Below are 16,425 nucleotides of genomic sequence, written 5' to 3'. Positions count from 1 at the left end.
AATCCTGAATCCTGCACACTACACAGGACACTGCACATAGCACAGACTGCACAGTATTTGATAATGTGAGAAGAAAAAAAAACATTTAAAAAAAATGTTCTGAATAATATTTGTTTAGTGAATCTATAAATTTGTTCCTGGAGACAGTATGGCGTCAATCAGTTCCTCCTTCGTAGATGACCTGATGTCTGATGGAATTATTTTGAGGCAATGCGGTGACCACACGGGCAACATCTCTAACAATTTTCGGATGTACAGGAATTGCCTCATGAAGAGGCAGTAGATGAACGGTTGAACTTTCAATATCCGTTTTTTCTCCGGGACAGAGCGTTTCACATCATCATGCTGCACAATCTACCGGTGCCGGATAACACGAGGACTTGGCTTCTATGCCTGTAGCACTTTTGTGTGGCTTTCTGAGATGTTAGTTTTCCCCTCATATTCTATGCATAGAATCCACAGAACACCTAACCTCTACAAACATGAGGAGAAGCAAACACAAAGCAGGACATACACTGGATCATCCTGCCAGACTGCAGCTCTGAGATAAGCGCAGACGTCCCTTCTCCCTGATCTGTAGGGGAGGAGCAAATCACATTTATCTCAAATAAAAGCCTCCGTCCTTAGATCAGGAACAGAACAGTCATTTATAAGACATTCTATCATTTCCACAAATTCTGATAAAAAAAAATATTCATCACATACTGCAGTGAACACATTGGGGCTTATTTACTAAGGGTCCTGTGGCCGCATTTTTGTTGATTTTCCGACTTTTCAGGGATCGCGCCGGGGATTGTGTCGCAGACGATCGGATTTTGGCGCATTGGTGGATGCTTTCATGCGGCAGAAATCGGGGGGCGGGTCATCAGATGATCCAACGGATTCGGACTAAGCACGGGATTTAAGATTTAGATTTGTGTCGCAAGCCAAGCACTTACATGCTCCGGGAAAAAGAAGGTGAACTCCAGGGACCTGAGCGGGGAAGCGACACATGCAGGATATCGGGGGCACGATCTTTGTGACTCCCCCACAGCACATTATACACGGACAATGCACTTACATACACCAGGAAGAAGAAGGTGAACTCCGGGACCAGAGCGGGGAAGCGACACATGCAAGATATCGGGGGCAGGATCTTAGTGACTCCCCGCACAGCGCATTATACATGGACAATGCACTTACATGCACCAGGAAGAAGAAGGTGAACTCCGGGGACCTGAGCGGGGAAGCGACACATGCAGGATATCGGGCGCAGGATCTTAGTGACTCCCCGCACAGCACATTATACACGGACAATGCACTTACATGCACCAGGAAGAAGAAGGTAAACCACGGGGACCTGAGCGGGGAAGTGACACATGCAGGATATCGGGCGCAGGATCTTAGTGACTCCTCGCACAGCGCATTATACACGGACAATGCACTTACATGCTCCGGGAAGAAGAAGGTGAACTCCGGGGACCAGAGCGGGGAAGCGACACATGCAGGATATTGGGGCAGGATCTTAGTGACTCCATGCACAGCGCATTATACACGGACAATGCACTTACATGCACCAGGAAGAAGAAGCTGAACTCCGGGGACCTGAGCGGGGAAGCGACACATGCAGGATATCGGGGGCACGATCTTAGGGAATCGTGTCAGAGTCCATGATCGTCGGACAACGCACAGCGGGGATCACGCAGGACGGGTAAGTAAATGTGCCACATTGTAACAATTTATTATATATTTTATTCAACACCACTAAAATGGTCTCCAAGTCCACAGCCCTGATAAAAATGAAGCTCTTCTGTATTAGAGACACAATTCTTCTATACATTATGTATTCTGATGATCCGTTCTCTGAAGGCTGGAAACTCAAGGTCCTTTGTTGCAGCCAATCACCATGACCTTCCTTGTATTCCCAGAATGTTTCATGTTTTTACCATAACCTTTGAAGCTTCCATCTGACATTGTTTAGTAAAAACCTCTTGTGTATCTCTAGGTTCTACGATCTTTAAAGAGGACACCATTTTGGGCCCAGTCTGACGATGTTATCACTTTTGATGCAAATGGGGACATTTCTACCTCCTATGACATTGTGACCATTCAGATTCTCCATGGACACTTCCAGCTTGTGACTGTCGGCTCATTCACCCCTGAGGGATCATTAGGCCATAGGATTGTCATCAATAGCAGCCAGATACTTTGGAAAGATCAGTTCTCCCAGGTAAGTGCGGGTTTTGGGAGGTCTGGAACATTTCCCAATTCATAGGGAACGTACCAGACGATGTTGGGGGAAACCACACAATGTTACTTCTCCTATGTAGAAACACGTTTCATATACATTGAAATGCTTCCCTTTGTCTATATAGATCCCAGACTCCATGTGCAGCAGTAGTTGTGTTCCTGGATCCAGGCGGGTCACCAGATTAGGACAACCACCATGCTGTTTCGACTGTGTGCCGTGCTCTGCCGGAGAGATTTCTAACAGCACAGGTCAGTCTTATGAGACATCTGCTGGGTCCGGCTATGCTGAACTTTATTTCAGACAATATTTGGCATCTGTGAGCATATAATTCCCCTACTGCAAGTGAAAGATTAAGATATTATTCCTGAAAAAATCAAGTGATCTTGATCAACACGTGCAGGGTTTGTGTAAGGCTCACCGGGTTACTAGGACAGTATTTCACAAAATTACCAAAGTATCAACATAAAACCTTGAAGATGATAATTAGAGAAGAGCAATGACTGGAGCCCAGAGAAAGATTATAATGACTTCTCCTGCAGGTCCCAGCAGGCACCAGTCAGTAGGGAGAGCACAGGACCTCCGCCCCGGCCACAGGACCTCACTGGTCTCTCGCACGGCTCTGGTGGGATCTGCTCTGCTCTTCTTCCAGCCTCTTCCACAGTTCTGTGACTCTTGTGGGTTTCTTGGCCATAACTTTGTAACAAAGGATTTTCCAGAGGTTTTCTATTGGGTTTAGATCAGAACTCTGGGCGTGGCCATTTTCTGTTTCAAGAAAACTGCTTTACCCGTTTTGCTGAGTGACAGGGGGCATTGTCCTGCACAAATAATGTTGGCTGAGTGATAAACACAAGGTGGGGACCTCGTGTTTCTACAAGGTAGTTCTGGTGCACACTTGAATTTACTGCTATGTACAGTAGTGATCAAAAGTTTACCAACCCCTGGAAGAATTTTGGGTTTCTTGGCCTTTTTTTCAGAGAATATGAATGATAGCTCATTGATTTATTTATATCTATTCTGAAAAAAGGCCAAAACTCTGCAGGGGTATTTTAAGCACAAATACAACTGTATAAGAGATCCAACTCCGGAGGGAGAAAACATTCCCTAAACCGTGTCACTTCCTCCAACACCTTTCACTGACTTTTTTTTTTTTTTTAACACACTTGACAATTTGAGGAAAGACTGAACCCAAATATAAGGTTTCCCATCAGACCCAAGTAAATTTAACTTGTTTTCATCATTAAAATGACCTGTGGACACTTCTCCTCTATCCACATCACCTGTTCCTCAGTAAAGGGGAGTCTTGCCTTTTGTTTCTTTCTGCTAATGAGAGTTTTGGTCACTGCAAAGTTGGCTTTCAGCCCAAATTTCAAAAGACTGTAGGCCGAGACAGATCCATACGCTGTTTAGTGCAGAACTGGTGACAATTCCAGCTGCAGTGATGAAATAATTCCCCATGGAGATTCTCTACATTATCCTGTCCTCACGTTTGTCTTTTGGGGGTGTCCGGCCTTCATGGGGGACTTGAATGAGTTTGTGATTTTGTAAAGATGCAATATTCTAGAAATCACAGACATGGAACGATTTATCTTGCTGTGGCTGATGGAGTCACCCTTTCGATCTTCATGTCAACAACCTGCTGCCGGAGGGATTCAGTTCGTTTTGGAATGGCACATCATTTTTGTAAAGACAGTGAAAACTGGGAAGTTAGGTGCCAGTTACATCGGATTTTCTCAGATAATTAAGGAAATTAGCATCAAGGCCAAATTATCAACAATAACTTACAAAAATCTGATGCAGTGTCTTTTACAATGTTCTTATTTAGTCTGAGCTTTGGAATATAAACAATTTATGAAACCAACTTAAAATACTGATATATTACTCATTGTAGGATATAATCACATAGGACGACACAATGACCTTGACATTTAGGAAATTGTCCCTTCTGCAATATTGATCTTCCGCGTACATGTAACTAATACTAATCTCTAAAAATACAGATCCTTTACGGATCCTTTGAGCCTAACACCACATGCTACGGTTTTTGGAGTCCATATCAAAAAGTAAGCGTCAACCTGCAATCACCCACCGCAATCTGCACATCGGACCAAGGTGAAGGTCGTAGAACAGCTTAGGTCTGGTTGTGTTTTGAAACCCTTTTTTCCAAATCAGTATTGGCGTTATCCAGATAAAACCTACGTGAGGTTCTGAATATTTGCATTACCCATCTGAAATTCCATCAGAGTTTAAGACAGGTACCAATAAAACCAAATCAAGCATTAGGGCTATTGAAAGCATGCTATATCCGCTGCCAAGTTGCCTTTCAATAGTTTAGTTTGTAGATAAAACTAACATGAATTTTGTTCTCTAGATGCAGTGGAGTGCCCGAGATGTCCCCACGACCAGTGGTCAAATGAAGAACGTACAAGATGTGTCCCAAAAATCATAGAATTCTTGTCCCATCAAGAGCCTTTGGGACGAATTCTTATGTCAATGGCCTTCATGTTCTCTTTTCTGGGTTTGTCCATTTTACTGACTTTTATTAAATTCAAAGACACACCCATCATAAAAGCCACCAACCGGGAGCTGAGCTGCATCTTGTTGGTGTCTCTCGTTCTCTGCTTCCTCTGCTGTCTGGTCTTCATAGGTCAACCATCGGAGGTCACCTGCCCCCTGAGACAAACCTTCTTCAGTGTGGTCTTCTCCATCTGCATCTCCTCCGTCCTGGCTAAGACTATCATGGTAATCCTGGCATTTAAAGCCACACAACTGAACAGTCCTCTGAGGAAATGGTTGGGACCTACAATCCCGCGCTGCGTTGTTGGAATTTGCTCAGGTTTGCAGATGGTAATTTGCTCTGTTTGGCTTCACCAGTCTCCTCCTTTCCCAGCGTTGAATGCAGAGACAGAAAACCATAAGATTATATTCGAGTGCAATGAAGGTCATAAGTTGTTCTTCTACATGACTTTGGGATTCTTGGGTCTTTTGGCCATGATAAGTTTTTTTGTAGCCTTTTTGGCAAGAAACCTTCCTGGAACCTACAATGAGGCCAAGCTGATCACCTTCAGCATGCTGGTCTTCTGCTGTGTCTGGATCTCCTTCATACCGGCTTATCTGAGCACCAGTGGTAAATATACTGTAGCCGTGCAGATATTCGCCATCTTGGCTTCCAGCGCTGGACTCATGAGCTGCATCTTCCTCCCCAAATGTTATGTCATACTTCTAAGACCGGACAGGAACAGAAGAGAGTTCCTTGGAAACATCATATGTTTTGGACAAGTGAGGTTTCATCATCAGACATCATCTTCACCAAATGTGGCTGGGATATTGTTCCCAACAAAAGAATCGTATGGTTAAGTCAAATATTTTGCGTTTTCAGCACCAAACGAAGCAACCAATTCTGGTGGATGAGGTTTAACACCAAGTTCCTCCAACCATTCACCAGCACAACTTCCAGAACTCAATTATGGCTGAAATCCTAACGAAGTGACAACTCAACGCAGACACTTTTGTTGGGTTACCTTATAAAATGTTGTATAGTGAACCCAACATAGTAATCTGCACTCTGGGAAATAAAAGAAAGATGAATAGTGAAGTATATGAGATTCTGGGGACATGATTCTGGATGAAGTGAGAGTGAAGTGCTGCATGATAAGGAGATGTGGTAGGACACAATGGGAGGGCGTTTATGCTCACTTCTTGCGTAGAAAAAGGCGCAAACCCACAGTTTGTATCTCCTCCATTTGTGCAAAACATTTGTACAGAGTATTTAAGGACAAGGTAGTAACACTTAGGGAACATCAGGATAGACACAGATCAGGATTCTGCAAATAAACCACATGAGAATGTTCCACGTGTGACCAGTGATCATTTAATGTTGGAAAATAGTACAATGTAACAGCACAAGCCACAGACAAGGTCAGACAAGCCACAGACAAGGTCAGACCCCCTTTACAGCTTCAGGCTTCTCACATGTGACCAGTGTAAACCTCAATCCTCACCGGCAACCAAATATCTTCTCTTTCATTTCACGCCTATAACACCAGCATAGAATTCATTCTGTATTACACTGTTGTTTTTGAGGATGACGGGATCTCATAGCGACCCCCTGGGAATCGCCTTGTCTTTCTGTTGTCTCAGGGAGCCACCATCTCCGGCACCAGATTGGGCACCTCGAGAGCAGAGAGGAGAATGTACTGCAGGGAGGCGAGGGTCATGGACATCGCAATCATGTAGGGCTGCATGGACAGATTTCCTTTTTTGCTTCTTTGGCCATGAGAATCCACTCAATCTATGGAGCAAAGATAAGCACAAAACAAGCAAGACAGCACCTGCCCCACACCTCAGCCCTCCTCAGTCTGAATCCGCCAGAACAGGGGAAACCTTTGGGGTATAAAACCTGTTTCGACTACTTGAATTTTTATAAGATTTGTCATACTTTAGATGTTAGGCTTCTAATTGTACTAAGAAGTCCCTCTGCTCGAAGCCAGGATCACCCATGGCATAAGCTGTGAGAAGGTAGGAGATCTCCACTCACCTCCCAAATATTATTACTGCCAGAAGCAAACGCAGATCCGCCTCTAAGGTCTGCATTTGGGGTGCACTGAATTATAGGGCTCCAAATTGTGTAGAATGACACTGAAACAAGTTAGTAAGGAGATGGAAGAGGCTGACACATGAGACTTGGCCTCATTAGCTTGTGGGAGGGGGTATAGTGCTGGCGATCACTTGAGCCAGGTAGTTCCCCCTACTACAGCTCTCCTACAGGGGGTTAAGCAACATCAATAACAATATAAGCCACAGACTTCTATAAACATTGTACTCCCTGTCCTATCAGCGCCCCCTTTATTTTATGAAGATATGAGTCGGTCTACACCATCAACCACATCACTGAACATCCCTCCGGGTCACATGGTGCAGGCGCTTGCCGAGTGATGAGAAACATGGATGTCATGGGACAAAACCGCCTTTCTCGCAGACATGTTGGGATTCATGAGGACACAACATTCATGAGTAAGGTTAGCCTGCGGGTCATGGGGGCAGGCTGCTCCATGTCACGTCCTCTGCCCCCGTCCCTCTCTCCACACCCTGCAGAATATCCTCCACCACATGCACGCGGCTGTGCATGCGCAGCTGGGACTTGTATATGAATGTCCGGTGACAGCGCACGCACTGGTGAGGTCGGTCTCCGGCCATGTGGGTGCGCTGGTGCCGGTTCAGGTCAGAGTTTTGACTGAAGCTCTTCGGGCACATGCTGCACTTGTGGGGTTTCTCGCCAGTGTGGGTTCTCCGGTGGTGGATGAGGTTGGAGCTGTGGGAGAAGGTCTTGCCACACTCTGTGCACTGAAAGGGTCTCTCTCCAGTATGGGTGCGCTGGTGGTCCTTCAGCTGGGTGCTGCGGCTGAAGCTCTTCGGGCACTTGAGGCACTGGTAGGGCCTCTCTCCGGTGTGCGTCCGCTCATGCTCTCTTAGCTGGGTGTTGCGTGGGAAGCTCTTCTCACAGTAAGTGCATTTATAGTGTTTGGCCACATCCAGGTCAGTGGTCAGTGGGAATCTGCTAGTCATATGTGGGAGACCCCAGTTGAGAGAAAAGAGTGGAGATCCCTCTGCAGAGGCCACCAGTGGCTGCAACTGACTGGACAGCCCAGGAAATGATCCTCCAAGTCGGCAATGCTTCTCCCTTTCGTCATCAAAATACCGCAACAAATTCCCCATCAGCCTCTCCGGCAGAGGCGGCCCGGTCTCCTTCAGCGGACTCGATGAATGATGCCCAAGGCTGACAACATCTGTGAGGGGAGAATGTGAAACATTAGATAGCAGTGCAAAAGTCAACACCCTCCACAATGCAAAACAATCTTCACTTTACAATTTTTGAGCTAGGCAGTCTAGGCAGCTATCCGTCCTAATGGTAGGTCAGGGTCTGCTAGAGCACCGACTTACCATTCTGAGTATAGTTTGGCTATAAAACTGCATGATAAGAAGTAACCAATACCAGAGAGACAACAAAAAGGCGGCAGAACTGTAAGTGCAGCTTTGAAGGCGTCACCGGAGCTGCACTTCATTGTACAAGGTTTTATTTTGCTCACCTCATTCAGCAAACCACACAACAGGGGGCTCCATATGTGACGACAAGAGCATTCAACACCACATACAGAGGAGGCTCTGCCCGTAGTTAGAGGGTGGATAACTTCAGCTGGACACATACAGCTCCCCGAGAGGTGACATATGGTAGGAGATTTGGTATTAAAATTTATTAAGTTGTATTAAAAAGAAGATAAAAATATTCTAAAAATAAATACGAAGAAGTCGGCAGTCTGAGTGGCTGTTGGATGACAAGGCGCCTGCTATCGGTCATCTATGGCAGTCTCACTGGATAGCCAGTCATCCATCCCGCCTAGGGCCGCCAGGGAGAAGGGGAGCGAGCTACGGTGGATGTTGTGGGCTTTCTTGAAGCTGTCCAGCCACCCGTTGGAGGCTTTGAAGTCCTGGATGCCCATGTCTCGGGCGATCTGCAGAGCCTTCTCGCGGATGACACGGCCAGATAAGGTTATATCCGTGTCCCGTGCAGAGAGGAGCCACTCCCACACGGCAGAGTTCAGCTTGTCGTTGTTGGTCCTCCGTCGCCGCCGTATGCGGTCCCCGCTGACGTTGTTCTGCAGAGCGTCCAGAAGCTCCTCCCGCCGCTTCACAATCTGTACAATCTGTGCTCTGCTGACTCCAAACTGTGCAGCGATAGAGCCCACCGACTCGTTGTTCTCGTAGGCACAGAGGACCAGGATCTTGTCTCGCAGCTTCAGCCCGTTACGTTTGTGCACGGGTGCTTTGTCACAGGTTGGCTTAGAAGGTCTTCTTGTGCATGGTGGTGGTGATGATCGTATCTCTCTGGGGTCGGGTGGTGGAGTCGATGCTGGGGGGGACAGGAATGAACGGAGTTACATGTCTGCGAGTCCAAGAGGAATCTGTATCCATCCCATCCACAGCTTAGGGCAAGAACCCAACAGACAAAGAATCCAGACAAAACGGAGGATCTCATTGCTCCAAACTAGCGCGTGCCATGTCAGGGAGTGTTTATTACCTGTACACGAAGGACAAGCCCCACTACGACAGCAGGAGCTGCCGACACCTTACACCATGCACACATTCATCTGTCAGCAGCCAAGGCCCATACTATGCAGATACCGCTCAGGATTTCACAATACATTTTTAGAATTTTCTTGGTTTCTGAACATGTAAAGACGTGAAGCTGGGATACAAATCACCTGACGACTGCAGAACATCTACAAAAAGAGAGAAGGGGCTCTTCTACTATTGGGCCCATTGTACACCTTCTCCTCTCTGCTCTAGTCACATGCTACTCTTCTACTCTACTATTAGGCCCAACAAATTATCCATTTAAAACCCTTTAATGGTTCTCCATATTTAGCCCACTAAGCTACCAACAGCCTCAAGTAGAGGATAAAATGTCCTTTCCAAAATCCCCTCTTTATGTAATCTCACCCTTTTTCCTATAAAAAAAAACCCTATCCAAAGTCATGGAACAAGAGTCATTGCTTACACTGAACGCTCTCCACCATCTCTTCTCACACTTTATCTACTGGGCGAGTCCAAAGACACAGCAAGAGGGAGAATGACATATCGGAATCCATGGGAAGCGATGGGTGAGGCCCATCATTACGGCTACATCTGAACCTGGCCGCCATATTGTACCAAGGACAAGCCTTCCCGCGGGAATGTAGCATATGCAGCAGATCCCAGAAGAGCAGAAAGGTAAAGGTAAGCCCTGCGGTATATCATGTGGTCCAGGAGATATGAGTACAACAGAGATTCTCATATAGGTTCATGAAGATTAGACCTACTGCTCAGTGTTCAGCACCATGGACAACACATCGCACAGCTGTAACACAAAGGGAATCTTACAACTTTCTGTGCTGGCAAGTTTTGATCACAAGAAATATTACAGATCTGAATGTGGCAATGGATTTCCCGCCCTTCATCAAACATGGTGGCCACACTACAAAGCCTAAAAGATGGGCCCCTCACCCATCACCTGCTGCCTGGGGCTTAAGTCCTGCCTGTCCTCACATCCTCCTGCTTTTGGACTCTCCACAATCAGGTTTTCCAGCAGCTTCCCCGGCCTCTTCTATCTCAGCAGCTTCCCCGGCCTCTTCTATCTCAGCAGCTTCCCCGGCCTCTTCTATCTCAGCAGCTTCCCCGGCCTCTTCTATCTCAGCAGCTTCCCCGGCCTCTTCTATCTCAGCAGCTTCCCCGGCCTCTTCTATCTCAGCAGCTTCCCCGGCCTCTTCTATCTCAGCAGCTTCCCCGGCCTCTTCTATCTCAGCAGCTTCCCCGGCCTCTTCTATCTCAGCAGCAGCCTCCGCCTCTTCTACCTCAGCAGCAGCCTCCGCCTCTTCTATCTCAGCAGCTGCCCCGGCCTCTTCTACCTCAGCAGCTCCCTCGGCCTCTTCTATCTCAGCAGCTCCCTCGGCCTCTTCTATCTCAGCAGCAGCCTCCGCCTCTTCTATCTCAGCAGCTGCCTCCGCCTCTTCTATCTCTGCAGCTGCCCCGGCCTCTTCTATCTCTGCAGCTGCCCCGGCCTCTTCTATCTCTGCAGCTGCCCCGGCCTCTTCTATCTCTGCAGCTGCCCCGGCCTCTTCTATCTCTGCAGCTGCCCCGGCCTCTTCTATCTCTGCAGCTGCCCCGGCCTCTTCTATCTCTGCAGCTGCCCCGGCCTCTTCTATCTCTGCAGCTGCCCCGGCCTCTTCTACCTCAGCAGCCGCCCCGGCCTCTTCTACCTCAGCAGCCGCCCCGGCCTCTTCTATCTCTGCAGCTGCCCCGGCCTCTTCTATCTCTGCAGCTGCCCCGGCCTCTTCTATCTCTGCAGCTGCCCCGGCCTCTTCTATCTCTGCAGCTGCCTCCGCCTCTTCTATCTCAGCAGCTCCCCCGGCCTCTTCTATCTCAGCAGCTACCTCGGCCTCTTCTATCTCAGCAGCTGCCTCAGCCTCTTCTCCACTCCCCTCAGCCTGGTAATGAAAACCGTGTGGGTTGAGGCCCTGAGTGCCCCCTACTGTACATCACAGGGATATTGGAAGCCACATGTATATGCTGGGTGATACATATTCTGCCATCTTACCTTCCAGTGCAGGCGACGGCCGGTTCTCCACCTTCAGTGTTGAGCTTGTCTCCGCAGACGTCGCTCCTTCTTCCTGCTTTATCCACAAGGACAGGTCTGGGTGAAAAACTGCGTTGTCTGAAAGGTGAAAAGATTAATGATGATGCTACTTGCATGGGCCCGTAACACCGTCCTGATGCCCGATCCCTTGAAGCTGATTGTGCCAGGAGTCCCCTCCCCCACTGGTCACATGTCTACACACCCAGATACCGGGTAACATACAGGACTCACCGGACTCTTCCTCTTTCTCGGGCTGTGGGGCGGACGCTGGGGGGCTCTGCTCATTGCTCTCTAGTTTCAGCCGCAGTAAGATGTCAGGTTTGACCGGGGGGAGTTGGGGCAGGGACTCGCTGCTCTCGGTCATGTCATCATCTTCTGATTTGTTCAACTGTGGCCTCCAACCTGTGAAAACACAGAGATGAGCGAGCCTGTGCTATGGACATAAGCATCCAGCTGAGCAGGAGGAGGCCACTTACTGTGCTCCAAGACATCAGAGGCATCATGGGGTTCATAGTAGGGTTCAACCGACTGCTGGATCCGAAACAAAATACCAGGATTGGCGATCTTATATCCTGCCGGAAGAGACAGGGGCTTGGAGAGGAACTTACACCTTAAATATCACCCTACATCACAGACCCCAGGAACCCCTCCGCTTACATCACAGCCCCCGGGAACCCCTCCCCTTACATCACAGCCCCCGGGAACCCATCCCCTTACATCACAGACCCCCGGGAACCCATCCCCTTACATCATAGCCCCCGGGAACCCCTCCCCTTACATCACAGCCCCCGGGAACCCATCCCCTTACATCACAGACCCCCGGGAACCCCTCCCCTTACATCATAGACCCCGGGAACCCCTCCCCTTACATCACAGCCCCCGGGAACCCCTCCCCTTACATCACAGCCCCCCGGGAACCCCTCCCCTACATCATAGACCCCAGGAACCCCTCCCCTTACATCACAGCCCCCGGGAACCCCTCCCCTTACATCACAGCCCCCGGGAACCCCTCCCCTTACATCACAGCCCCCGGGAACCCCTCCCCTTACATCACAGACCCCGGGAACCCTTCCCCTTACATCACAGACCCCGGGAACCCCTCCCCTTACATCATAGCCCCCGGGAACCCTTCCCCTTACATCACAGACCCCGGGGAACAACTCCCCTTACATCACAGCCCCCGGGAACCCTTCCCCTTACATCACAGACTCCCGGGAACCCATCCCCTTACATCATAGCCCCCGGGAACCCCTCCCCTTACATCACAGCCCCCGGGAACCCATCCCCTTACATCATAGCCCCCGGGAACCCTTCCCCTTACATCATAGCCCCCGGGAACCCTTCCCCTTACATCACAGACCCCCGGGAACCCATCCCCTTACATCATAGCCCCCGGGAACCCCTCCCCTTACATCACAGACCCCGGGAACCCCTCCCCTTACATCACAGACCCAGGGAACCCCTCCCCTTACATCATAGACCCCCGGGAACCCATCCCCTTACATCATAGCCCCCGGGAACCCCTCCCCTTACATCACAGACCCCGGGAACCCCTCCCCTTACATCACAGCCCCCGGGAACCCCTCCCCTTACATCATAGCCCCCGGGAACCCTTCCCCTTACATCACAGACCCCGGGGAACAACTCCCCTTACATCACAGCCCCCGGGAACCCTTCCCCTTACATCACAGACTCCCGGGAACCCATCCCCTTACATCATAGCCCCCGGGAACCCCTCCCCTTACATCACAGCCCCCGGGAACCCATCCCCTTACATCACAGACCCCCGGGAACCCATCCCCTTACATCATAGACCCCCGGGAACCCCTCCCCTTACATCACAGCCCCCCGGGAACCCTCCCCTTACATCATAGACCCAGGGAACCCCTCCCCTTACATCATAGACCCCCGGGAACCCCTCCCCTTACATCATAGACCCCCGGGAACCCCTTCCCTTACATCACAGACCCCCGGGAACCCCTCCCCTTACATCACAGACCCCGGGAACCCCTCCCCTTACATCACAGACCCCGGGAACCCCTCCCCTTATATCATAGACCCAGGGAACCCCTCCCCTTACATCATAGACCCCCGGGAACCCCTTCCCTTACATCACAGACCCCCGGGAACCCCTCCCCTTACATCACAGCCCCCGGGAACCCCTCCCCTTACATCATAGACCCCCGGGAACCCCTCCCCTTACATCATAGACCCCCGGGAACCCTTCCCCTTACATCATAGACCCCCGGGAACCCATCCCCTTACATCATAGACCCCCGGGAACCCCTACCCTTACATCATAGACCCCCGGGAACCCTTCCCCTTACATCATAGACCCCCGGGAACCCCTCCCCTTACATCATAGCCCCCGGGAACCCCTCCCCTTACATCATAGACCCCGGGAACCCCTCCCCTTACACCACAGACCCCCGGGAACCCCTCCCCTTACATCATAGACCCCCGGGAACCCCTCCCCTTACATCATAGCCCCCGGGAACCCCTCCCCTTACATCATAGACCCCGGGAACCCCTCCCCTTACATCACAGCCCCCGGGAACCCCTCCCCTTACATCATAGCCCCCGGGAACCCCTCCCCTTACATCATAGCCCCCGGGAACCCCTCCCCTTACATCATAGATCCCGGGAACCCCTCCCCTTACATCATAGACCCCGGGAACCCCTCCCCTTACATCATAGACCCCCGGGAACCCCTCCCCTTACATCATAGACCCCGGGAACCCTTCCCCTTACATCATAGACCCCGGGAACCCCTCCCCTTACATCATAGACCCCCCGGGAACCCCTCCCCTTACATCATAGACCCCCGGGAACCCCTCCCCTTACATCATAGACCCCGGGAACCCTTCCCCTTACATCATAGACCCCGGGAACCCCTCCCCTTACATCACAGCCCCCGGGAACCCCTCCCCTTACATCATAGCCCCCGGGAACCCCTCCCCTTACATCATAGCCCCCGGGAACCCCTCCCCTTACATCATAGATCCCGGGAACCCCTCCCCTTACATCATAGATCCCGGGAACCCCTCCCCTTACATCATAGACCCCCCGGGAACCCCTCCCCTTACATCATAGACCCCCGGGAACCCCTCCCCTTACATCATAGACCCCGGGAACCCTTCCCCTTACATCATAGACCCCGGGAACCCCTCCCCTTACATCATAGACCCCGGGAACCCCTCCCCTTACATCACAGCCCCCGGGAACCCCTCCCCTTACATCATAGACCCCGGGAGACAAACCAAGTGCACTGAGAGCTCCATGTATCTCCTTCATGACGTTGCGATACAGTATCTTCTGCCAGTCGGCCAGCAGCTCCCACTCTTGCAGGGAGAAGTAAATGGCCACATCATTAAACGTCACCGTTCCCTGTGGACAGAGACAAGTCGTGTTACCTCAGCCGTCAGGAAGGGGGCGTCGTGCATCCAGTGCTGCACACATCATACAGAAGGACCAATCATCTGTGGCCACACTCACACCACCTGCAGGAGGCGCCGCTCACATGATCACAGATCAGCTCCTGTGCTGCAGTAACCTGGTCTGACCACTACACTGAGGATGCCACCTGCCCCTCCTCCGCACAGTGATGTCACACCTCCTCCACAGTGATGTCACACCTCCTCCACAGTGATGTCACACCTCCTCCACAGTGATGTCACACCTCCTCCACAGTGATGTCACACCTCCTCCACAGTGATGTCACACCTCCTCCTCCTCCACAGTGATGTCACACCTCCACCTCCTCCACAGTGATGTCACACCTCAACCTCCTCCACAGTGATGTCACACCTCCTCCTTCTCCACAGTGATGTCACACCTCCTCCACAGTGATGTCACACCTCCTCCTTCTCCACAGTGATGTCACACCTCCTCCTCCTCCACAGTGATGTCACACCTCCTCCTCCTCCACAGTGATGTCACACCTCCTCCTCCTCCACAGTGATGTCACACCTCCTCCTCCTCCACAGTGATGTCACACCTCCTCCTCCTCCACAGTGATGTCACACCTCCTCCTCCTCCACAGTGATGTCACACCTCCTCCTCCTCCACAGTGATGTCACACCTCCTCCTCCTCCACACAGTGATGCCACACCTCCTCCTCCTCCACAGTGATGTCACACCTCCTCCTCCTCCACAGTGACGTCACACCTCCTCCTCCTCCACAGTGATGTCACACCTCCCCCTCCTCCGCAGTGATGTCACACCTCCTCCTCCTCCACACAGTGATGTCACACCTCCTCCTCCTCCACAGTGATGTCACACCTCCTCCTCCTCCACAGTGATGTCACACCTCCTCCTCCTCCACAGTGATGTCACACCTCCTCCTCCTCCACAGTGATGTCACACCTCCTCCTCCTCCACAGTGATGTCACACCTCCTCCTCCTCCACAGTGATGTCACACCTCCTCCTCCTCCACAGTGATGTCACACCTCCCCCTCCTCCGCACAGTGATGTCACACCTCCTCCTCCTCCACACAGTGATGTCACACCTCCTCCTCCTCCACACAGTGATGTCACACCTCCCCCTCCTCCGCAGTGATGTCACACCTCCTCCTCCTCCACACAGTGATGTCACACCTCCTCCTCCGCACAGTGATGTCACACCTCCTCCTCCTCCACACAGTGATGTCACACCTCCTCCACACAGTGATGTCACACCACCTCCACACAGTGATGTCACACCTCCTCCACACAGTGATGTCACACCTCCTCCTCCACAGTGATGTCACACATCCTCCTCCACACAGTGACGTCACACCACCTCCACACAGTGACGTCACACCATGACATAACCTGCGTAGCTCCACCCTCTTTCCCAGTTAATGACGGCAGCACAGCCGTGTCTCTCACCGGGTCCCGGATCTCCTCCTCGGCCATGTCCCCGCTTCGCGCCGTCCCACCGGTTCCTGTGAAAAAATTCACCGCCGGCTTCCGGTTCCCGGAGATTAACTTCCGGTGTGGAAAGCGCCCATTGCGCAGCCGCAGAACTCCCAGCCGGCAGACTGCTAC

General features: G+C 51.0%; 2 protein-coding genes across 3 annotated transcripts in view; one reads left to right on the top strand and one right to left on the bottom strand.

Annotated features, from left to right (window-relative positions):
- LOC140122739 (extracellular calcium-sensing receptor-like) overlaps nucleotides 1–6,110 on the top strand; it is a 20,121-nt gene extending 14,011 nt beyond the window's left edge. The window contains exons 4-6 of the mRNA XM_072143896.1: nucleotides 1,985–2,209; nucleotides 2,355–2,478; nucleotides 4,599–6,110. Coding sequence (XP_071999997.1) covers nucleotides 1,985–2,209; nucleotides 2,355–2,478; nucleotides 4,599–5,584 — 1,335 coding nt within the window. The 3' untranslated portion in view covers nucleotides 5,585–6,110. The remainder of the gene's footprint in view (nucleotides 1–1,984; nucleotides 2,210–2,354; nucleotides 2,479–4,598) is intronic.
- On the bottom strand, nucleotides 6,076–16,425 carry LOC140122740 (zinc finger protein 324B-like). 2 transcript variants are annotated; one of them, XM_072143897.1, is made up of 6 exons: nucleotides 16,267–16,425; nucleotides 14,657–14,783; nucleotides 11,873–11,968; nucleotides 11,628–11,798; nucleotides 11,358–11,474; nucleotides 6,076–8,013 (listed from the first exon to the last, which is right to left on the bottom strand). In XM_072143897.1, exons 1-6 carry the CDS (start codon nucleotides 16,291–16,293, stop codon nucleotides 7,259–7,261), a joined length of 1,293 nt encoding a protein of 430 aa, XP_071999998.1. In that variant the 5' UTR covers nucleotides 16,294–16,425; the 3' UTR covers nucleotides 6,076–7,258. The 2 variants fall into 2 exon arrangements, with proteins under 2 accessions (XP_071999998.1, XP_071999999.1); XM_072143898.1 differs by lacking the exon at nucleotides 6,076–8,013 and adding an exon at nucleotides 8,452–9,134.

This window comes from Engystomops pustulosus, chromosome 3, assembly GCF_040894005.1.
Source record: "Engystomops pustulosus chromosome 3, aEngPut4.maternal, whole genome shotgun sequence".
Taxonomy (NCBI): domain Eukaryota; kingdom Metazoa; phylum Chordata; class Amphibia; order Anura; family Leptodactylidae; genus Engystomops; species Engystomops pustulosus.
The sequence above is the reverse complement of the archived record's forward strand: the minus strand, read 5'-3'. Positions and strand labels throughout refer to the sequence as shown.